General features: G+C 40.6%; 1 protein-coding gene across 2 annotated transcripts in view; it reads right to left on the reverse strand.

The window, feature by feature from the left end:
* Positions 1 to 24,343, reverse strand: part of ELP2 (elongator acetyltransferase complex subunit 2) — a 44,785-nt gene extending 20,442 nt beyond the window's left edge. The window contains exons 1-11 of one of the 2 annotated variants that reach the window (XR_004029642.1): positions 24,112 to 24,343; positions 20,895 to 20,973; positions 17,827 to 17,897; positions 15,755 to 15,911; positions 15,316 to 15,393; positions 12,706 to 12,770; positions 11,763 to 11,829; positions 11,144 to 11,284; positions 9,086 to 9,181; positions 8,103 to 8,203; positions 7,773 to 7,904 (exon numbers count right to left, since the gene is read on the reverse strand). Coding sequence is in view for 1 of the 2 variants with exons in the window: in XM_030810563.1 (XP_030666423.1) it covers positions 7,773 to 7,904; positions 8,103 to 8,203; positions 9,086 to 9,181; positions 11,144 to 11,284; positions 11,763 to 11,829; positions 12,706 to 12,770; positions 15,316 to 15,393; positions 15,755 to 15,911; positions 17,827 to 17,897; positions 20,895 to 20,973; positions 24,112 to 24,249 (1,125 nt within the window). In the remaining variant the exon portion in view is untranslated. The remainder of the gene's footprint in view (positions 1 to 7,772; positions 7,905 to 8,102; positions 8,204 to 9,085; positions 9,182 to 11,143; positions 11,285 to 11,762; positions 11,830 to 12,705; positions 12,771 to 15,315; positions 15,394 to 15,754; positions 15,912 to 17,826; positions 17,898 to 20,894; positions 20,974 to 24,111) is intronic. The other variant, XM_030810563.1, reaches the window with a different exon arrangement.
* Between the last annotated feature and the right edge of the window lie 131 nt (positions 24,344 to 24,474).

Below are 24,474 nucleotides of genomic sequence, written 5' to 3' on the forward strand. Positions count from 1 at the left end.
TTAAATGTGTATAAATAGCTAATAGGTCATTCAAAACCTGGTCTGATGGATAAGTCTGTGACTAAACTATATTATGTCTGGTTGAAAAAAAAAAAAAGCCTGTGACAAAAAATGTTACTTCCTCTGTGAACAAAAACTGATTCTAAAGTTAGCACTAATGGGAGTTTACAAAAAGTTTTGAGCAATGGACAGCACTTTTGGACTAACAACAGTTTCCCACAGTAACAGTCCTGAAGGGCAGTGTTTGGCTTTTAAAAAATCATCCTTGACTGTAACAATGTAGTGGGGGAGGCTACAAGTTGATGTGTGGGGGTAGAGGGATGTGGAAACTCTGTGCCTTCAGATCAATTTTGCTGTTAACCTAAAACTGCTCTATTAAAAAAAAAAGTCTATCTAAAAAATAAGTCACTTTCAATCCAATAAACCAATAAATGTTAAGTGTTTCCCTCAGTTTTGTGAGCCACCCCAAATTAACTGAACCTAAAGAGGGGGTCAAGGGAATCCTAACTTGAAGCTGGTCAGTCAGAAGTTCCTGAGGCCTGGACTGTGACTGGTGGGGTAGGGGCAGTCTTGGGGACTGAGCCTTCAACCTCTGGGATCTGACACTATCTCTGGGTAGACAATGTTGGAAATGATTTAGAGAACACCCAGCTGGTGTCTGCTGCTTGGTGTCGGGGAAGAAACCCCCACACATTTGCTCACAGAAGTTAATGACTGTTGTGGTGTAAGAGAGAGTTTTCCCTACATACTTAATGTTAGTGAAGCAGGATTTGCTGGAAAGGCCCTGACTCATGGAATCGTGTGGTTTGGGAAGAAAAAGGATAAAAGGGTGGGGAATGAGGAATCTTTGATCATGTGCTCACCAATGGTATGAAGCTGCAGCTGTGTTGAGATCAGTTACTAAAGGTTAAAGTTACCAGTGGAGTTTACAGATAGATCCAACTCCAAGAGTTGGTTCATTGGATACATAAGGAAATGCAAACTGATAAGAAAAAAGTGAAATATTCAATCCAATATTCCATCCCTTGGTCACTGTTACCTATAATGGCTAAGATGAAAGTACAAGAGGGTGCTGGATAAGGACTTGAGGCTGAACCCAGCTCAAAATGTGGGTGCGAGCTCAGGCCACCAGCCTCAAAGTCATCCACAAAGCAGAGAATTATGCAGGGACAACAGAAAATATTTCTAAGTCCTGTGGTTACCAAGAAGGTAGTCAATGTGGGGGAAGGGCAAAACCAAGTAACTACTGAAACCAAAGGGTGTAGTGTGAAGGAACAGTTCCCATCTTATAGACTGGTATCATCAGTTTCCTGGGGAACCTTTGCTAAAGTGGACTATGAAAGTGATTAATTTAGGGGCAGTATCTTTCGTTTTAAATGCTACAGAGTGGAAGAGCATGTTCAGGTTGATGCAGGACCCACAGCTCACTAGTGAACAATCGTGGATGGGGATATATAATCCAGACACACAGGAGATTATTCCTGAGGGATCGGCCAGCCAGGTGGACTGGATAAATGCCACTGTAAGGTCTGTTTACCCCCAAAAATGAGGACTGCCTAACATCATCTATAAATGCCAAGTGTAACACCCAAGATGGGGCAGCTAATATGCCTTGTATGCAAGCCTTGAGAGACTCGCTTTGTGATGACAGGGATATTCACCTGCTGAATATGCCTGTTACCCAGATCACAGTAAATGCTATGGTTAAGGGGGTTCCCTCTACATGGGCACCCCATGTGATGGTACTCCTGCAGAATCGATAAACAGTTCAAGAAGCCTTATTAAGGCTGTCTCAGCTTCTCCTCATGAGTCTTACAGATGCTAATAAAAACATTAGGTTGACAAGAAAACAGGAAACGTAAAAGGGAGAGATTCAAAGGCAGGGTGGAAATCTTTAGATGGTTATTAAGAAACAGAAAGAATAAAATAGAAACTGATGGTGTTAAAACAAAGATTTTTGTTTTTTTTTTCTGAGATAGGGTCTCACTCTGTCACCCAGGCTAGAGTGCAGTGATGCCATCACGGCTAACTGCAGCCTCACCCTCCCTCCCAGGCCCAAGTGATCTTCCCACTTCAGCCTCTGAGTAGCTGAAAAAAACCATTAAAAAACCAGAACCGGCCAGGTGTGGTGGCTCACGCCTGTAATCCCAGCACTTTGGGAGGCTGAGGAGGGTGGATCACTTGCGGTCAGGAGTTTGAGACCAGACTGGCCAACATGGTGAAACCCCGTCTCTACTAAAAATACAAAAAAAATTAGGCAGGCATGGTCGTGGGCGCATGTAATCCCAGCTACTCAGAAGGCTGAGACAGGAGAATCAATTGAACCAGGGAGGCGAGAGTGCAGTGAGCCAAGATCGCACCATTGCATTCCAGCCTGGGCAACGAGAGCGAAACTCCACCTCAAAAAAAAAAAAAAAAAAAAATCACAGAACAGAAGATACTAAATGGATCTGGATGCCCAACCATCATTTCTTCGGACCAAAGAATTAACCATGCCTGGCTAATTTTTGTCTTTTTTGTAGAGATGGGGTTTTGCCATGTTGCCCAGGCTTGTCTCAAACTCCTGGGCTCAAGAGATCCATCCATCCACCTCAGCTTTCCTAAGTGTTAGGATTCCAGGTGTGAGCCATCATGCTTGGCCTAAAACAAAGTAGTAATACAACACTATCAAAGTCTGGGTGGACCAAAGGGAGTCCCTCCTGGTCTCCCAACATTAAAGGATGCCAAACCAGTTTACTGCATTTCTCCCAGTTTGAAGAAATGGTAAAAGCTGGAAGGCAGGGCAGGTCAGGGTGGCTCAGGCCTATAATCTCAGCACTTTGGCAGGCAGAAGTAGGTAGACTGCTTGAGCCCAGGAGTCTGAGACCAGCCTGGGCAACATGGTGAAACCCCGTCTCCACAAAAAATACAAAAATTAGCCAGGCATGGCAGTGCCTGCCTGTAGTCTCAGCTACTCAGGAGGTGGACGTGGGAGGATCGATTGAGCCCAGGAGGTCGAGACTACAGTCAGCCATGACTGCACAACTGTTCCCCAGCCTGGGGAACAGAGTGAGACCCTGTCTCAAAAAAAGAGAAAAAAAAAAAAAAAAAAAGCTGGAAGGCAGGGACTACAGTGAAAAATCTGATCTGGCCTGGGGCAATAGTGGGGGAAACTACTGACAAAAGGGCTGGAGTCCTTTGGCTCAACCCTTGGCAGCAAGGGACCCAACGCTTTTTGTACAAGAAAGGGTAAAATGGTCTGGGGGTGAAGTTCCTGAAAACAGAACATAAAAATCTAAGGGTTAATAGGATTATGAAAGTTGGTATATTTGAACACACTTCATATGAAGTGGTTGCATCTCTTTTACCTGATTGTATCATGGGGCTGAACGTTGTGTCTGATTGGGGAATGTTTCCCCTACCTGGTACTGTAAAACAGAAAGCATGTAAATCTCACCTTCAAGCAATATTAACTGGATTTGTTAAATGGGAACCAGCAGAATTGCCTGAACTACACGATGCAGAGTAGAAGCTAGAGTGCTGGGAAGGATAAATTCTCCACTTCATCACCCTCTGTAGCACAGCTCCTCGAGCTTATGGCTAAAGCCTCTGAGTAGCTCCCAGCAACAACTACTGGGGTTTGGACTAGAGTATTTCCACTTGAGGGGCATTTACTGTCTTGCTATGAAACATTAGCTAAAGCTATCCCTATGACACCTGAAATACCCATACTGTCTCCAGTGATGTCAGAGAAACATTCTAATGGGGATGGCAGTGCCCGGAAGAGTTCCATAATAAAATGGAAATGCTTTATATTACCTGGGGAATGGACGGAGGAGATACCCTTGAGCATGGAGTTTCTTTTCCCCTAGAATTGACTCTGGAACTGTGTGAAAAACTGCTGGATTCTGCAGTGTCAGATGAACAGCTCTCAAGAGCTGCTTGGTTAGTAGATGGCAATTCCAAGGCACATAATGCCAGAAAGAACTGCTCTGTTTGTCAGCGACAGAGACTGCTGATGGCTACAGGGCACAGACACTGGTGGGAAGGCCCTAAACATGGCTGGCAAGTAAGACTGATGCTAGCAGCCCTGGGGAGCTATAAATGGGTCTTGACAGGAACTGAAACTGTGTAGTAGGTTTTGCTTATCCAATCAAAGATGAAAATGCTCAACGTGCCATAAAAAAAACCAGAACAGAAGATATTAAATAGATCTGGATGGCCGACCATCATTTCTTCAGACCAAAGATACACTGTACAGCTCATAATGTCCAACAATGGGCAGAGATATCTCCTCCTTAGAGTCACAGTTTGACAGAGAAGTAGAAATGGACAATTGAAACATTGGTTGTCTAAAATAAAGGGAAATAAAAGCATGAAGGGCTGGCTTACACACCTTCATGAGTGTGTACTCACACTCAACATGAGTGGAACTTGAGTGTCCCTGCTAGATTTTTTGTTTTTCTTGTTGATATGGGGAAGGGGGTTGGGGAGGATGCTGGTATGACTATGCAGTTCTTACCAAGGGAGGAATACACTGGTAAAATGACTATATTTTTTTTTCTTTCTTCCCCAAATCGCCTCAAAAAAAATTTTTTTTTAATTTATTTTTTCTCCTCTACCTGATGCAGTGGTCCTAGGACCAGGGCTGCAACAACAAGTACTGGAATAGCAGGGATGATTTCTAAGCAAAAAAACAAAAACAAAAACAAAACAAAAAACCCTGCAACTATGTTTCTAAGTCTTGTATCAAAATTCCTAAGGCATGACCGGAATGGGTTGTAAGGTTGTACCTTCACCCCATCTAGGAAAATTAGGGCTACTGGTGAAAACAGCTACATTGCCTGGTGGTAAAAATAGCTCCCTAGTTCTGCATCTACCTAACCTTATCCTGTCTGAATGTAGTAGACTGAGGAGCTACTTGCTTGACTTGTATTACTGCCAGCAATCTAGACCAACACAATGGCAATTCTAATGTGCCTTCCAAAGATGAAAAGGTTTGGGTATTAATGGAAGGAGAAAGGAGAAATAGCAGTTGAGAGTAAAGAAATGAATAAATGGGTCATTGAGGAAAATTCAGTATCACATTAACAACTCATAAGAGTCTCAAGAGCAAGAGATGACATTGTCTCTTAGCTTAATTATCCCAGATACCTGAAAGAGTGAAGTTGTATATAATATTGACTGAGGCTACTCCTTCTGAAACCTGACAAGATTGAAGGAAATCTGCAAACCTGAGTGGCCTCAGCCTGGGAGACATTCATACAGTATGATGGACTGGACTAATTATTGACTGTGTGTGTGTGTACACATTTTTTTTTTTTGAGAGAGGGTCTTGCTCTGTCACCCAGGCTGGAATGCAGTGGCATAACCATGGCTCACTGCAGCCTCAACTTCCCAGGCTCACACAATCCTCCTGCGTCAGCCACCCAAGTAGCTGTGACCACAGGCGCCTGCAACGATGCCCAGGGCTGCAAGCCCATGGCTAATTTTTAAAATTGTACAGACAGGGTCTCCCTATGTTGCCCAGGCTGGTCTCAAGCTCCTGGGCTCAAATAATCCTCCCGCCTTGGCCTCCCAAAGTGCTGGGATTACCAGCATGAGCCACCACACCCAGCCTATATTTTTTGATGTAAAGGATCCCTGGCCTGAGGTGTTAAGTACACTGGTTTTCTCTGACAAAAGTTCCTGGCTCAAAACTCCCATAGCCCTTGTTACGGTCTTCAGTTACAAAGTTAGGTACATTAGGCTTCAGGGTCAGGCCTCTAATCTTCCCCACCTGTTTGATTGTGTGTCTTAAACCTGACCAGCTGGGCGCAGTGGGTCACACCTGTAATCCCAGCACTTTGGGAGGTCGAGGTGGACGGATTATGATGTCAGGAGATCGAGACTATCCTGGCTAAAACGATGAAACCCCATCTCTACTAAAAATACAAAAAATTAGCCAGGCGTGGTGGCAGGCACCTGTAGTCCCAGCTACTCAGGAGGCTGAAGCAGGAGAATGGCGTGAACTCAAGAGGCGGAGCTTGCAGTGAGCCGAGATAGCGCCACTGCTCTCCAGCCTGGGTGACAGAGTGAGACTCCATCTCAAAAAAAAAAAAAAAAAAAACCAACCATGAGAGGGTTCCACCCCAGGGGAAAAAATGCTGATGTCTGCCATAAAAACCAAAGAGGACACAGTTCAGGGAGCTTCCGAATAGCTAAGCACATGGAGGTTCTTGGAGGGCGACACAGCCAGGGAGGGCATGGAAGCTTGGTACCCCTTCTCCCATACCTCACCCTACATGTCTCTGCTTCTGTTTCCTTTGCAAGATACTTTATTAAAAACCAGTAAATGTTAATAAAAAACACAATAATAATAAAATAAAATACACTTATACAGCATCCAATATGTGCCAGGCCTTGTTTTGCATATCATATAAATGTTAACTCATTTAAGCCTCATAAAAACCCTGCCAGTAGGCCAAGTGTGGTGGCTCACGCCTGTAATTCCAGCACTTTGGGAGGCTGAGGCAGGGGGGATCACCTGAGGTCAGGAGTTCAAGACCAGGCTGGCCAACATGGTGAAACCCTGTCTCTACTAAAAACACAAAATTAGCCAGACATGGTGGTAGGCACCTGTAATCCCAGCTACTCAGGAGGCTGAGGCAGAAGAATTGCTTGAACCCGGAAGGTGGAGGTTGCAGTGAGCCGAGATCACGCCACTGCACCTGGGCCAAAAGAGCGAAACTCCGTCTCAAAAAACAAAACAAAACAAAACAAAAACCTGTCAGTAGGTGCTATTAACAATCCACATGCCAAATGCAGTGGCTCACACCTGTAATCCCAGCACTTTGGGAGACTGAGGCGGGAGGATCACTTGAAGCCAGGAGTTCAGGACCAGGCAGGGCAACAAAGCAAGACCCTGTGTCTATAAAAAAAATTTTAGATATTAGCTGGGTGTGGTGATGTGCACCTGTAGTCCCAGCTACTCAGGAAGTTGAAGCGTGAGGATGGCTTAACCCCACGAGAATGAGGTTGCAGTGAGCTATGATCCCACCTGGGTGACAGAGTGAGATCCTGTTAAAAGAAAAAAAAAAAAAAAAAAAACTACCCATATTTTACAAATGAGGAACCTGAGACAGGGATTAACTAATGTCCTCAAGGACACATAGCTAGTAAGTGAACCCAGGCTGTCTAGCTCCAAGGACCTGTGCTCTTGGCCACTCCATTCTTGCTATCTAATTTTCCCAAGCTAGAAGCAGATTAGAAGCAAATCAGATTACAAAGTAAGAGAAGGAATGCTGTAGAGAGACAGTTACATGACTAAAGGGAGAAGACTACCTCTTTTTCTTTTTCGGAGACAGGGTCTTATTCTGTCACCAAGGCTGTTCTCAAACTCCTAGCTTCAAGCAATCCCCCATCTCAGCCTTTCAAGTTGCTGAGATGAGCCACCATTCCCAGGTGTTGAATGTCAGTCACAATAAATGACTGACATTCATTCAATAATAGGGATCTAGCAGTCCAACAAGATATCCAATTATGTTAACTTTTTAAGAAGACAGGGAAGCTACACATTTCAGAAAAATTCTCATTAAAAAATTCTATAGCTTAAAGGAATACAGTGCACTTATGTAGCAAATTTACCTACATGCAAATTTCAATACCTTAACAATGTCTACAGAAAAAAGCTATGTCACTTGAACTTCAAGTGCCTCTACTATGTTTCTGTAGAGTGTTATAAGCAAAATACTATTTACCTAGAATGTACTCTATTTGATTAGAAATGCTTTATTTAAACACTCTTTTCTTACTGGGTTAACTGTATTCTGTTTCCAAAGGTGCAACGCTCCGTGGAAAGCATGAGCAATGATCATGGAGCCATCTTCATTGAACTGGCAATCATAAAATCCCAAAGTATTCCCACCTACTTCACCTACTCGAACCTGTACAACAGACAGAAAACAATTCTTAATCAATAGTCTATATTTCTCACAACAGAAACTGCTGATTCCAGAGATTGTTAAATTCCCACTATTTTAATGTACACGGTGAAAATTTGCAAGTCTACCAATATAGACTTGGGATTTAAATACAGAGTTCAGAACTTAATTTTCTGTTCCTTAAATATCCAACATTTTTACCTGTTCTAGCCAAACTCCTGACTCTTCATCTGGAGCCCAGAGAATCATGGTTTTATCCATGGAAGCAGACAATAATCTCATTGGCTGCTGTAGAACACCATCTAAAAAATAAAACCTAATCCCTTTAGGTGATCAACAAGCATCATGTTTGTAGATGACCAGAAAAAAACAACAAACAACATGGGTACTTCAAGGATGTTCACTGCACATTATTTGTAATAGCAAAAAATTGCAAAGACTACAAATGTCTACCACTAGAAGAAATAAATGGGTTGTAGTATATTCAGACAATAGACTACTACCATGCAATAAAAACAACTAGAGCTTCACAAATCAATGTGGATACAGCTCCAAAACATGGTAAGCTAAAAAAGGCAATTTTTTTGTTTTTTAAATTATAGCAAACATGGCATAATGTAAGGAAGACCTGAATGGTGGTTTGCCTAAGAATTATTGCTGTTATTGCCTTGGGCAAGAGGCCAGGGAAGAATGTGAGGCTATGCCTTACCTAGCTATACAGCCAGCACCAGCCTGAACATGCACAGAACTGTCACTCCATAAATGGAGACAAACGGCAAAAGAAAGAAGGAGTAACAGAGTCTTACTTTCTCATAAATAATGTATTTCAGTGGTACCAACTTTGTTATTACCGAGGGTAAAGGATCCAGTGAAGTTGGCTTGAAAGTCAGTTTTTCTTCAATCCCGTAATAATCAAGTGGAAACTTTTAAGACAAAAAGTTAATGGGGGTGGGGCAGTTTCAGCATCATGGCAGGAATTACACTTTTCCCACTTAGGAGTTCAATGTTCGATGGAATTGAGTGTCCAGCAGACCATGAAAGCAGTACTATACTTTGTCAACTTGAAAATGTCATGTATTTGAGATTTCTAATCACACTAAAAAAATTCTCCACTTGATTTGGTCAGCTTACCATGCCATAAGATTTAACTGGAGTAAGGGATATGTGTATGGTTTTCTTCCTACCTTTGTAAAACACAGGTTGCCAGTGAACTGCATTTACCCAGTTTTCATGACCGGCTAGCACTGTCTCCAGAGTAACAGCAAATGCTATTTTAACACCTATAACAAAAGCAATGAAGGTATTATTTCCTCAAAGCTCTTCTAAAAAGAATATTTCCATAACCAAAACAGTTGGGCAATTATGTAAAAAAAAAGATTAGGACAAAATATGATAGTTGGGATTCAAAAAAAGAACATGCATTCTAAATTTCTTCAACCTCAACTGCTGTTCAAAATTATAGGAGAAACAGTTATACATTTTTCCTTATATTTTGTTCTAGCTGGTCATAAATAAATATGAAGGAATATCTTATATTTTTACAATTTTCGGACGCAGCTACTGTTAAACTACAATGAGGAAGGAAAAACAGCCATGCCAGCCTTCTTATTAACCTCACTCATTATAAGAATATAATAGCCTAAAATACTGATATGGTTTGGCTCTGTGTCCTCACCTAAATCTTATCTTGAATTGTAATCCCCCTAAGCCCCACCTGTCAAGGGAAGGACCTGGTGGGAGATGCCCTGTGAAGAAGGTGCCTGCTTCCCCTTCTGCTATGAATTTAAGTTTCCTGAGGCCTCCTCAGCTTTGCAGAACTGTGAGTCAACTAAACCTCTTTCTCTTACAAATTACCCAGTCTTGGGAAGTTCTTTATAGAAGCGTAAGAATGGACAAATACAAATCCCATTTTTTAAAATGATAAATGCAGAAATAAAGAAAATGAAATCAGTATTTTGACCTTTCAAACAATATAATGAAAATAGAAAAAAATTCATATTTGGGTATAGCTACTCCTAATATGCTGGTTATATCATTTTTTCATTCTCCCCATAAAACTGTTACCAAAATCTCAACTCTGATGGACTTTACCACCAAGAATAGTAACAAAAAACAGAATACACCTAGGTGAACAATGTTCACTGAGAACTACCTTTATAACTGACACATCCAAAAATATCTCTTTCAAATACAACATCCCAACAGGATCTACCATGCAGGGATACTGTTCTAAGGCTAGACAATAGGAAAATCAGAATTAAATATACTACTCAAACGGTGAGATTTAGCTTGTCTTTTATCATAGGACAATAAAATGTGTAAGTAATTCACATTATTCCTTTAGGTCTTCCTATGCTAAAACTGCAAATTTAGTAATATTTTAAGAATTACTTTATTGAGAAGCACTAAACATTATTCTCAGCAATTTAAAAAATCTTACTAATATGGTTTAGAAGAAAAATATTTCACATATGAAAAATGACTCATTCTCACATAAAAATAGGAAAATACAAAGTATCGGGCCAAACATAGTGGCCCACACCTGTAATCCCAACACTTTAGGATACCAAGGTGGAAGGATCATTTGAGGCCAGTAGTTGAAAAACAGCCTGGACAACATAGCAAGACTCTATCTCTACAAAAAATTTTAAAAATTAGCTGGGTGTGATGGCATAGTCCTAGCTACTCAGGAAGCTAAGCCACTTGAGCCAAGGAGTTCAAGGCTGCAGTGAGCTATGATTATGCCACTGCACTCCAACCTGGGTAAGATGTCTCAAAAAAAAAAAAAAAAAAAAAAAAAAAAAGGCCAGGCATGGTGGCTCATACCTGTAATCCCAGAACTTTGGGAGGCCGAGGCAGGCAGATCACCTGAGGTCGGGAGTTCGAGACCAGCCTGGCTAACATGGTGAAACCCCATTTCTACTAAAAATACAAAAAAATTAGCCAGGCGTGGTGGTGCATGCCTGCAATCCCAGCTACTTGGGAGGCTGAGGCAGGAGAATCGCTTGAACCTGGGAGACGGAGGTTGCAGTGAGCCAAGCTCATGCCACTGCACTCCAGCCTAGGTGAAGAAGCCAAACTCTGTCTCAAAAAAAAAAAAAAAAAAAGAAAAAAGAAATTTCAGGTAGGAATCTGACACTTATGAAAAACTAACCTTCACATAGGTGGGTAGTGAAAAAAAAAAAATCAACCAACTAGGAGACCTAAGTATTGTTATATCGGATATTTTCATTATTACTCACTTTCATTTTCTATGGTAAAAGTATTTTCTTTCAGTCTTATGTTATCGTCATCCTGAGTTTCTAAAGATGTTGACTTTATATACAGCTTCCATACTCTTATCAGGCAATCTTGTGAACAGCTTGCTAGGAAAAGATCTCTACCTAATTGAAAAATAAGTTGTATTAATTTTAAAACATTATATTGTGAAGTTTATGTATAAGACTTTTTTCTCTGTAATATATAAATTTCCAGATTTTCCGGAAAAAAACAATACTTTGTTTCCTTACCCTCCATTTGATCTATATTCATTTTTAGTAACATTGACAAATATGCATACAATGCTAACACATATTTACAACATGTAGTACTCATATATAGTCTACTAAGTTCTACAAAGAACTTTTCAAGAAGGTCTGCATGTGAACAAGACAGCTAATGTCATCTAATAAATACCAATTTATTTAATCATCTGACACCCAACTAACAACAGAAGGGATAAGCATCCTCCTTTCTAATTGGGACAACAGAAAAACATAACATACAAAGAAAACTTAAAAATTAAAACATAAAAGGCTGCTTTCTTGGAAGTAACACATACTTGTTCCCATTGTATGTGCATTAGCAAAATTTCATACTGACCAAAGGCTGCCCATTCCACTCCTCTAATCCAATCCTCATGTCCACAGAGAGAAAGCACTTTCTGAAACTAGTAAGATAAAAATCATTGGGCTTGATGTAAGAATTTAACATCTTCATGTATACCAGTGACATCATTTGGTCTCAGACAGTCCTACTACATTGCTCTTTTACTGAGAACATTATTTGATTAGACAAGAAAAAGCATTCCTTTGGGAATGAAAAACCCATCACGTAATATCTAAATCACTAACTGGAGCACCTCTGAGTAGATAATATAATATTTGTAATCTCAAATATTTTAAATCTCCTGTGGTCTCAACTACACAGGAGGCTGAGGCAGGAGGATTGCTTGACCCCAGGAAGTCAAGACTACAGTGACGCATGTTCTCAACACTGCACCAGCCCAGGAGACAGAACAAGACTCTGTCTCAAAAAAAAAAAAAAAAGAAAGTTGAATAGCTGGACTTTCACAACCATTTTTAACCTTCTTACAGAATGCAAAGAAACAAGTATCCTCACTATTAAATAAATGAGTTTAGAGTTAACCAACCCCTTTCTAAATTTCTCTCCTTTAGTTTAAACACTCAACATCTAAGTAAAGCTCAGAAGGGCAAATAAACGCTACTAGGAATGCGTCACTGTAGGTATGTTATATCTCGTTTAAATTTTTAAGAGAAAAACAACTACCACAGCATTTTCCGTCTCTCCTCCTCCACCTAATGACCTGTTTCCCCCTAACAACTCTGAGCCTGATGGTCAAGGCAGCGGTTACTTGGTGTTCAGAGTAGACAACCATCTTAACAGAGGACTGTCAAAAAAAGATTCTATTGGATTATTTTGGTTTAGATTAGAACATTCCCTAAAATTCTGTAATCTGGATATAGTCTGTATTGACATATAACTAAGCAGAATATAATTCCAGCCTCTTACTAAACATTATTACCTGATCATTTTGTTGAGCAAATATGTGAATTCTGCAATCATCATCGCCACATGCTAATATTGGTACTGGGGGGAAAAAAAACAGGCTTCACTGTGAGTTCTCTATTCCACCACGTTATGATTATCAACTGTACTGGATTGTAAGCTCTAAGTAAAGAATCTTGACTTCAATTTCCCACACCACTACACGAATAATTGAAAATGCTCAATAAATGTCTGCAGGAATACAATGAACACTCTAAAACGTTCTATTCAGTGGTTACTTGGTAAATATAATGACTATTAAATGAGAATCCAGTCCTTCTCTCCATTCTATGACATTTATGATAGAAGTGAAAAATAAGCTCAAGAGCAACTAGAGAGCATTTTCACCACGTCAGCCTAAAGATCAAGATGAAAAGTTGTTAAGACAACTAAATAATGAACAGCTACTATGAGCCCTACCATCATGGCTAATGCACAAAGATTTAAGGGTATGTTTGTTAATTTGAGGACTTTGTTTTGTTTGAAAACCTTATGTTTTATTTTGTTTGATTACAGGTTCATGCCTGTAATCCTAGGGCGTGATCCTTTGGGAGGCTGAGGTGGGCAGATCACCTGAGGTCAGGAATTTGAGACCAGCCTGGCCAACATGACAAAACCCTGTCTCTACTAAAAATACAAAAATTATCTGGGTGTGGTGGCATATGCCTGTAATCCCAGTTACTCAGGAGGCTGAAGCAGGAAAATCACTTAAACCCAGGAGGCAGAGATTGCAGTGAGCCAAGATCGCACCACTGCACTCCAGCCTGGGCAACGAAGCGAGACACCATCCCAAAAAAAAAAAATAAAAATAAATAAAAGAGCATATAATTAAGCATGTGGCTAAAAAGCTATACAAGGCAATTAGCCAGGCATGGTGGCATGTGCTTGGGAGTCCCAGCTACTCAGGAGGCTGAGGTGAGCTGTGATGGTGCCACTGCACTCCAGCCTGGGCAACAGAACGAGACCCTGTGTCAAAAAATAAAAATAAAAAATTTAAAAAGCTATGCAAGGGGATCCAGACGCAGTGGCTAATGTCTGTGATCCCAGCACTTTCGGAGGCTGAGACAGGAGAACCACTTGAAGCCAGGAGTCCAAGACCAGCCTGGGCAACATAAACAGACCCTGTCTCTACAAGAATAAAAAAATTAGCTGGGCGTGGTGGAGCATGTTTGTAGTCCCAGCTACTTGGCTGAGGTGGGAAAATCACCTGAGCCCAGGAATTTGAGGCTGCAGTGAGCTATGATCACCACTGCACTCCAGCCTGAGTGACAGAATGAGACTTTGTCTCTGAAAAATAAACAAATAAACTTTAAATTTAAAAATTTTAAAAAGCTATGAAAGATGTGACTATAAAACTATTTTTTTTTTTTTTTTTTTTTTTTGAGACAGAGTCTTGCTGTCGCCCAGGTTGGAGTGCAGTGGCGCGATCTCGGCTCACTGCAGGCTCCACCCCCGGGGGTTCACGCCATTTTCCTGCCTCAGCCTCTCGAGTAGCTGGGACTACAGGCACCCGCCACCTCGCCTGGCTAATTTTTTTTTTGTATTTTTAGTAGAGACGGGGTTTCACCGTGTTAGCCAGGATGGTCTCGATCTCCTGACCTCGTGATCCGCCCGCCTCGGCCTCCCAAAGTGCTGGGATTACAGGCGTTATAAAACTATTTTAATAAGATAAAAAATCATTAATAATTTGCATTACCAAAGGGCAGCCCTGATGACTCTGCTAGATAAAATAAGACACTTTTTCTAAGGACATGCCTTGCCACCAATGTGTTTTTCAAAGATTTTCTTACTTTAGATCAACTACAGAAAAAAGAAAAATAAAAACAATAAAAACAAAACTCCAGTGACTTGGCCTGAATGCAGATGGAAGAAATGAAATTCTGTTATGATGCCAGAATGTATACAGCTTCTCCTTCCACAGAGCCTTGCACAGAATAGAAGCATAACATGAAACCATAGGGTCACAGCTCCTGCTAGAGGGCGAGAGAGGCTGGTGGCTTCCAGCCCCTGCCTCTTTCCACCTGGCCAGTCTTCCAAGTAACTGTGGAGGCAAAGAGGCTGACTCACTCACACTGGCTATTATCTTTGTAGAAGATACTCAAAGATAAGTACAGATGGGTTTCACAGCAAAAGGGAAATTTTTCTGTTTGCAGATTTTAAGTGGTCTTGGGCAAAATGTCATTATGCGGGATGTGAAGGGGCTATCATTTTGAGAGAAATGCTCATATGCCATCTTCATTCAACACTTTTTCAACTTACCCCAGACCTTCACCTTCTAAAGAATTAGATTCTTTCCTCAGATTAGATCTATATACATCCACAGTATATTTGATAACAGTATCAATCTTGAGTACATAGTAAGTCACTTAAATTATCAATAGCTATCAAAATCCTAATAAGCCCCCCTTAACTTTATGTTCTATACTCAGATCATTTGATTATTATAATAAAAGTATGTTATTCACATCTTGTTTCATAGAAACATTTAGATACAAAATTAAGACCCAATACATTTCTTTTAGGTTCTAATCATATGACAGTATGCAAATATACTGCCCTTTTAACATATAGTTAACAGGATACTCACCATCAGTATTTGGCAAAAAAGACAAGCAGAGAGCCAAAGCAAATCCATTTCCAAAGTTTAAAGTCTGAAGGCACGTTACTAAGAAATAATAAAAAACACAATGAACTACCTCAGAGCTTATCCAACCAGACAGGTTGGATAGCATCATCACAGCCCCAGGTAGCAGAAGGGAGATGAGAGAAGTCAATCCTGAGCCCCCACTGACCATGTGAAGTTAAATGGCCAAATTTTAACGATGTTACAGAGAGCAAAATGACTTACATGAAAAAGTCTTGGTATAGAGAATTTTAAATAAGTGCAAAAGAAAAATTTAGATTAGAATTATAGTATTTTTAAAGTTGCTCGAAAGTTTTAAAGAATTATATATATGCTCTTCCACTCGTCATTCATTTGTTAAATATTATTTCGTTTGTCTGGATTATCGTGTCTCCAAACCTACCTTCTGAACCCTTTTTAGACCAGAGTCGAACAGCAGAATCTGCAGCAGCAGAAACGATCAGTGTACATAATGCAGGATCTGATGTCGTCCTCTGGTAAACAGCATGCACCGCATAAACAGGTCCTTCGTGGCCTTGAAGATGGACTGCTTTTAAAAGCTGAATCAGAAAGAATGACAGAAGCATTGTGAAAAAAAAAAAAAAAGGATTGTTACCTTTATTTAATTGGATAAAGGTGCCAATAAAATGGCTGAGCCAGAAATAGGTCCTCTAAGTTGAAAAGAATAAAATGTTTCAAGAAGTCTGTCTGACCATGTTAACAACACACAAAATGTGCATGCCCTGTGACACAGCAATCTCATATCTAGGAATCTACTCTGAGGAGACAATAGGTATTCTGAAGAATATAGGTCAACTTTGTGGAATGTTCCTCTTTTTGGATTAGTGTGATTTTCATTATGAAGAGATTCAGAATATACATTTTGACAGCATTACTACATAAGCGCATCCCATCAGGAGGCACATGATTTCAGTTTGTCCAAGTTTTAGTGAAGCTAACCTTCATATTTAGTAGAAGTATTGTCTGCCAGGTATTTTCACTGTGATGTTAATTTTTTTTTTTTTTTTTTTTTTGTGATAATATGAGTATACTCTGGGATTGAGTAAACATTCTATTCCCCATCAAACTTTTACTAAGTACTTTTAGCATCCACTCATGATACTTGCCGAAATCAAGTAGGGCTGCAAAATAGAAAAATAGCAAAGACAAGTGGGAAATCCCATTTGCTTATCAAGTCTATCTGCTTGGCATCAAGATTATTCCCTCTGGCATCCCTTCTACTGATGTTTTGGGTTTATCTTTTTTTAAGTTTCAAATGTTTGACATTCCACCGCTTCTTTTAAAAGGTATCTTCTATAAACTGCTGCAATAGTGGTGTTCCTTAAATGTCTCTTCAGTTGTTTTTCCAATTATAATACTTAAAACAGAATTCTGCCACTAAAGAAGGTGCGCATAATACTCATGTATAAGGGTCTGTACACTAACTTTCTTCAGAATCATTAGCCTTTGACTTCTTGGAAAAAAACACTTAAGCCAGGTGCAGTGGTGTGTGCCAGCAGTCCCAGTTACTTGGGAGGCTGAGGTAGGAGTATCACCTGAGTTCAGGAGTCCTTGGCCATAGTGCACGATCATCTTACCTATGAACAGCCACTGCACTCCTGCCTGGGCAATACAGCCAGATCTCACCTCAAAACGGTTTAAAAAAATCCTCGGATACAACAGAATCTCTGTTATGCATAATTATACACATATAACTAGAGACGGGGAATGACATTCACCAAAAAGTTAACTCTGCTCAGATTTTGTATAGGTTTTTCCTTCTTTATACTTTTTGTATTTATAACCTTTTTTTTAACATGTCTGTCATTACCCCCTGAAAAAAATTAAATCTATTGAAAATACTCATTTCACATCTTTAAGCACAGTTATAGCTCAATCAGAGAATTTTTAAAAACATAACATGACAGAAGTGTGGGGTAGCACTGAGAAGAGTCTTGCAAATCTATATTCGTATGCCAAAAGCATTGAAAACAGATCAGCCCAAGTAAGAATAGTTTGAAAATTATTCCAAAATGACAGGAAATTCACAGAGACAGTTAACAGCATACAAATATGGGAGTAGAAATCAGAGCAAAGGGTACGGGGCCTGTGTAGTATAAAAGATACAGCATTTGTGTTGCTGATGAGCAAGATTAACTTCATAAAAGAACAACATAGTTGAAGAAAAAAATTAAAAATAAAAGTATATATAAAAGTCATTTCTGAGACCAACCTGGGCAACAAAGTAAGACCCCATCTCTACAAAAATAAATAAATAAATAAAAAATAAAAAACACACACAGAAACCAGCCAGGCATGGTGTCAGGCACCTGTAGTCCCAGCTACTTAGGAGGCTGAGGTGAGCTACGATCGCACCACTGCACGTCAGCCCGGGTGACAGAGTGAAACTCTACTTCTCAAAAAACAAACAAACAAAAAAAGTCATTTCTTATGATTATAAACATGTCTACTCACCTGATTATCCTCTATTTCCCAGTGAATCACTTGATTATCAGATCCTCCAGAAACTAATTCAGTAGAAGGGGCTGAAAAAAATTATATCTCAGTAAATATCTTTATTCATTTTTCCTGCAATTTTTAAAAGTTTCCAAGCTACACCAAAAAACAATACCCCTGTACCCTCTACCTAGATTCACAAACTGGTAACATTTTGCCATATTTGCTTAATACCTCACTCTTCCTCTATATACATAACACACACACTTTTTACGAGGCAAACTACTTAAAAATAAGTGGTAGACACTGTGATCTCTGATCCTCAAAGACCATATAGCTCCTAAGGACAAAAACATTCTCCTGTATTACCTCAATACAATTATCACATTCAAAAATTCTAACATTGATAAGTATTATTATATAATACACAGAAATGTGTATATAAAATGTCCCAATTCTCTCAGTAATGCCTTTTAAAACTTTTTTTGTTTGGGATTCAGAATCTAAGGAAATACACTGAACACTTGGATATCACACCTTTTTAGTCTCCTTTAATCTAGAATAGTTTCCTAGTCCCCCTCATTTTTGTGACAATGATAGTACCCAGCAGTTGTTCTGCAGAATGTCCCTCAATCTGTTTGATTGTTTCCTCATGATTAGATGCAGGCTAAACACTCTTGGCAGGAACATTATATGAAACATTGTAGTCAGGTGCTACTACCAAGAATATGACTTATTGTTGAAATTAGAGACATACTTCAAAATAGATCTTTTAAATACTCGCAACTTCTCAGTGACAACAGAAGAAAAAGTAGTACCAAAAAAGGGGCAAATAACCTAATTTGGGTTTGGATTTTCTTTTTATTTGTTTCAGGGAAGCAGCTGGACTAAAGAGCATTACATTTGAATTCAGAAGGCCCAGATTCATGTCCTAACTCTGCTGCCAGCCAACTGTGATCATGGGCTTCAACTTCATGTGTCACAGCAATTAAGCCACTTAACTATATGATTTTAAGAATGTCTATACATAAAAGTAATGTTAAAATTCAGACACATTAAAAATACAAAATTTAAAATTTTATATATCACCGATAAAGGGTTGGAAAGGCTATCTGCATTATCTGGCAGTTCAATGAAAGGAAATCAATCATAATAGTTATAGATTACAGTAATACATAAGCAATTCATTTTATGTAACCTCACTTTTAAACAGAAGATAAAACATACAAGTCTAAATTAATATTTTATAACAAATTCCTATACTGAAAGTCAGTCTTTGACGTTATCTGGTGGCAATTAATATAATTGCAATTATGTTTTATTATCCACACTAACAGGCATCCCTTGTACCATTTAATGATTTTTATTGACCTAACATGTGACTAATCCTACAGAACCAAATGGAGTAAGTAGCTTATTAAAACTTTTTTTAACATCATTTATAAAATCGTAGCAAAGTCTCAATAATTCAGAAAATTTTGCATTTGTGCCTGGCTCAAAATGCCCTCAAATGAGTGTGGAATGAAAAATAAAACTAATTCAGAACCCATATCAATACTACAGTAGGTATATTTAAGATAACTAAAGAAATATCACAGGATTTTGGGAGCACCATCTAAAGGCAACCAATATTTTAACTGAAAATTCTGGAGTCAGAATCTTAGAGATGGAAGAGACCTGGAGACAATCTTGTCCAGAAATTTTCATAACTTTTGGTCTTATAATTCCTTTACAGTCTTAAATTTTTGAGGACCCCAAAAAGCTTTTGATTATATGAACCATACGTACCAATATTAACCACATTAGAAATTAAAACTGAGAAATATGAAAAATATGTGTTTAACCATTTACTTAAAAATAACAATGGGTTCTATGATGTGTGAACATATATAACATTTTGATGAGGAAAAACCCCAATGGTTTCCAAAACAAAAACTTAATGAAAGAGAGGAACTATTTTACATTCCTACAAATCTCTTTAACATATGATTTTATTAGAATATAGCTGGATTTTCATATCTGCTTCTGTATTTAATCTGCTGCAGTATCATACATCATGTGGCTGCTGGAAAACACTGTACCTTCATGACAGAATGAGAATGAATACTGCGAATAACTTCTTGATATCATTATGAAAATAATTTGATCTCATAGGTCTTACAAACCTCTAAGACACCCTTGATCTAGTCCAATCTTTTACTTCTCAGATGTTATTAAGGTGCAAACTAGGGTCAATAGAGATGCAATGTCTTGCCTAAAAAAGCAATAGCTGGTCGGGTACAGTAGCTCATCCTGTAATCCCAGCACTTTGGGAGGCTAAAGAGGGAAGACTGCTTGAGGTTAGCAGTATGAGACAAGCCTGGGCTACAGAGCAAGGCAGGAGAATGGTGTGAACCCGGGAGGCGGAGCTTGCGGTGAGCCGAGATCACGCCACTGCACTCCAGCCTAGGTGACAAAGCGAGACTCCATCTCAAAAAAAAAAAAAAAAAAAACTAAACTAAAAAACTAGAAAGGCATGGTGCCACACACTTGTGGTCCCAGCTACTGAAGAGAACTCTGATGGAGCCACTGTATTCCAGCTTGGGCAACAAGTGAGATCCTGTCTCTTAAAAAAATAAATATTCTAGTCTCCAACTAGTTGGCAAAAAAAAAAACAAAAAAACAAAAAAAAAACTTAAATAAGTAAATAAAAGAAAAAAGAATAGAAAGAAAAAGCAATAGCTTGTTTATGGCAGAAACAGACCAAGAAACCAAGTCTCTAAAACACAGCCTCAGTCTAGGCCCTGCTTACAAGTTTTTTTAATAAATGTTATAGGCAACTGGGGAGGTGGGATGGGATCCTGCCAAAGTCTAGGGCTGCACTACCCTCATCCTAAGCACTGCTGTATAATCCAAGCTTCAACTGCTACAAAGTAAAAATACAGTTCAGATATTTCACTGGGAATACCATTTTTCTTCTGTTTCTCCAATTGCGTAACATCACATAAGGTAACACTAAATTAAGAGAAGTGATGAGAAAAAAATGGCTAACCATATTTTATCAGAAAGCAATTGAGATCAACTTTAACTATCTGGTTAATACTTACAGCCATCCTGTTTACAAATCCACTGTATGCAATTGACTCGGGCGGTGTGACCATTCAAGTTGGTAACAACAACCCTTTTCTTTAGAGAAGAAAATATAGTTAGTAAACTGGAATTTATCCTACAGAAAAATTAATAAGTAAAAACAGATTTCAGTGTTTTCGATGCTAGTAAAAAGATCAGGATTACATCAAACAGATTTGCCTTCTTCAATCCATAAACTTAACCATGGCTTAAGTTATCCATTCCTCTAAATCAGTCCTGCCTTTCTGGAGACTCCACATTCCCAGCATCCTGTCCTCCCATTACACTGAGCTCTCGCGTCTGCATCCACCCACCTGCTTCTGTTCACTTTCCTACAGTGCCCACATCCTTCTTACCTAGGCAGCCTGTCCTGACACACCAAGCTAAACAAGCAGCTGCTTCCTTGTGGAAGTAGGCCTACTATGCTTGCACCAATCTGAGGGTTTCTCTGACAAAAAAAAAAAGGCCTTCAATAGAAGAATCTGTGATTAATGGGTACAAGCACAGTTTACTTTGCATGCCATGGCCAATGAGACGGTGGGTTTTTCAGACCCAGTGGCACAATGTCACAAGGCCACAACTACTAAGGTCCTCACACATCGGATTTCTGCAGGGCCTATTGCCAGGTTCTCCACAGATCCTCAACAGGCTGCTTTCACCAACCTCACCCCACACTTGGAGCTCTCATACTTCACACACCACTAAAGATTTTAACTGTGACTACAGCACCTTCCTCTTTACAGCCCCTTTCTCTATCTGTTGTCAATGGCAATGGCTTTGTATCTGCTTATATGCCAACTAGAATTCTCATGGCTAAGAAAAAGGAAGAGGCAAATGTGCATAAACTAATATATTTCACATATAGGTTATTTGAGGCTGGAAAACAATTTACTGTACTTCACTGTCTCTCCCACTAGACTGAGAATTCCTTGGTGGCCACAAGTCATCACTCATTACCTTGTGTCATCACCACTCAGCCCAGGGCTAGCCCACAGATAGTCGTCGAAGATTTGCTGAATGAGCATCATTCCCAAAACTTTATTTTAGCATTTGAAATGCTTTTATTCCGATATTTACTTAAAAGCCCAATCGAGGCCAGGTGCGGTGGCTCATGCCTTTAATCCCAGCACTTTGGGAGGCCAGGAGCTCGAGACCAGACTGGTCAATGTGGTGAAACCTGTCTCTACAGAAAACACAAAAATTGGCCAGGTGTGGTGGTGCACACCTATAATCCCTGCTACTAGGGAGGCTGAGGCACGAGAATCACTTGATTTCGGGAGGTGGAGGTTGCAGGTTGCACTGAGCAGAGACTGTGTCACCACTACACTCCAAAAAAAAAAAAGCCCAACCAGCAAATATTTAACAGGACAAAGTACTTTTTAGGCTCAACACTTCTTTGTCAATATGCTAAACTTCACTAGCTCAGCCACCAGGTTATCATTTAAAATCTGATGGAATGCATGGAAACAAATCCATTCAACTGCTGCAAAAAGATGGGATTCTACAGCTGAATCAGAATTTCATTTCAGTGTGTAAGTACATCAAAGCATTAAGTATAATCATCTTAAAAGCAGATCTTGTCCTGTGATACAGGGGCAAGTTTGTCCTTGCAGACTTTACCAAGCTGCTTCCTTTGCCGTAAACATCTCAGGACCGTGCGTTGACTGGCAAAGAGTGTGCCTTGCTAATTTTACAACGGAGTTGATTTTAAAAGGGTGTCACCCTGGCTCTCCCGGGCTCCTGCTTCCCTGACAACTCCACCCCTATGGCTGCCCCTCTTAGGGTCCTCCCAGTGCCCAGCCATGGCGGAATGGTGCCGCAATGCCGCAAGGCTCCGCTCTCACGGCGCTGGATGAGGAGACGCTGTGGGAGATGATGGAGAGCCTGCTGTGGCCTCTCCCATTCTACAATCGGTCCTTGCCTCATGGTCCCTTTAAAGTTTACCCTTGTTTTTTGCACTTTCAAGAATGCAAATAACAAGAAACAAAAACCAGGAAGAGGCAAGCAAGCTCAAGATGGGGTAATGTGGATACAAATATTTCATATATATATTTGAATCTCCAAAGGGTGTGAGAATGACGTTTTTTTGAGATAGAGTCTGGATCTGTTGCCCAGGCTGGAGTCCAGTGGTGCGACCCCCGTCCACTGCAGCCTCAAACTCCTGAGCTCAAGCGATCCTCCCACCTCAACCTCCCGAGTAGCTGGAACTACAGGCGCACGCCACCACACCCAGCTATTTTTTTTTTTTTTTTTAACTTTTTGTAGAGACTGGGGTCTCGCTCTGTTGCCTAAACTGGTCTCCAACTCCTGGACTCAAGCGATGCTCCCACGTCTGCCTCCCAAAGTGCCGGGATTACAGCCATGAGACACGCTCCTGGCCAATAATGAAATTTTTAATCAAATTAATAAAGCAGTATGATCAGAAATACATATAGCCATCTCCTGCGTTGTATTTTAATTTTCAACGTTTTACTTTTTATACTGAGCCTCCTTTTGAGATGCAAGACTAACTGTATCGAGCTAAATTAGCCAATGGGAATGGGGTTATAATGAATTCTGGGGAGCATGCAAAAACTATTCACTTGAGAAATATGGTAAGGAAAGCGCCAAGAAAATAACCAACTGACTGGGTGAAGTCGAGGGAAGTCCCGCCTTATAATCAGTGCTTAGGGTCCCCATCCCCTATGACCTTTCCCCCAACCTGGCACTTTCTCTGAAATGTCCATTCCCGTAGCTAAAACACAGGTAACATTTCCTTGAAATTCAATACAACAAAAGTTCATTAACCAAAACTGAAGGAAATACAGAAATGAGATTGCACCTGTGGGATGATGGTTTTAATCTACCTACAAATTTCAATTGTTTTAAAACCCAAATCGATTAACTGTACTACAGTTCCCGAGGAAGGCTCCAGGTAAGATGCTCATCATTCGGGTTGCTGCGTGGGACTAACAGGCTACTGGCAGGTCATGGGCAGCAATGACCTTAGGATGACGCCACGCGTGAGACGGCGAAGGGTGAGGGGCGAGGAGCGAGTCCGGTAGGTCCACTGGAGACTCCGAGCCCAAACCCTGCTCCCCTGAGCCGACCCGACTCGCCTCCTAGGTCTGGGGCGGTAACTACAGCGCGCCCGGAGCACGTCCACAGGTTCAACCCGAAAAGCACAAGGGTCGGCCGTCCAGCGACCTCTCTTACCAGGGGGTCATACAGCACCACGGAGCAGGACGTGCCAAAGGCCAGAAGTCCTCTGGGCCCAGAGCTCCAGTTCAGGACTCCCCGCACCCGGTTTGGGCAGCAAAACACGTGAGAAGTCTCCAGCACGGGTGCCACCATGTCGCTAACTGGTCAGCCGCACAGACAGAGACGCGCACTTCCGCCCTCGGAGCGGAACTACTAGGGTGGTTTCTCCTGGGGCATCACCCGGTCCATGTTTCGCAGGCAGCCGAGGGCCAAACGGAGGCAGCCCCGCCCCCCCGCGGCTCTCTGTTCCCACCACAGGCTGGAACCGCAGTGCAAGGCCGCCGCTCTGTTAGCTCTGCTCTTGGACCTTGGCCCCGC

Source organism: Nomascus leucogenys, chromosome 4, assembly GCF_006542625.1.
Source record: "Nomascus leucogenys isolate Asia chromosome 4, Asia_NLE_v1, whole genome shotgun sequence".
Taxonomy (NCBI): domain Eukaryota; kingdom Metazoa; phylum Chordata; class Mammalia; order Primates; family Hylobatidae; genus Nomascus; species Nomascus leucogenys.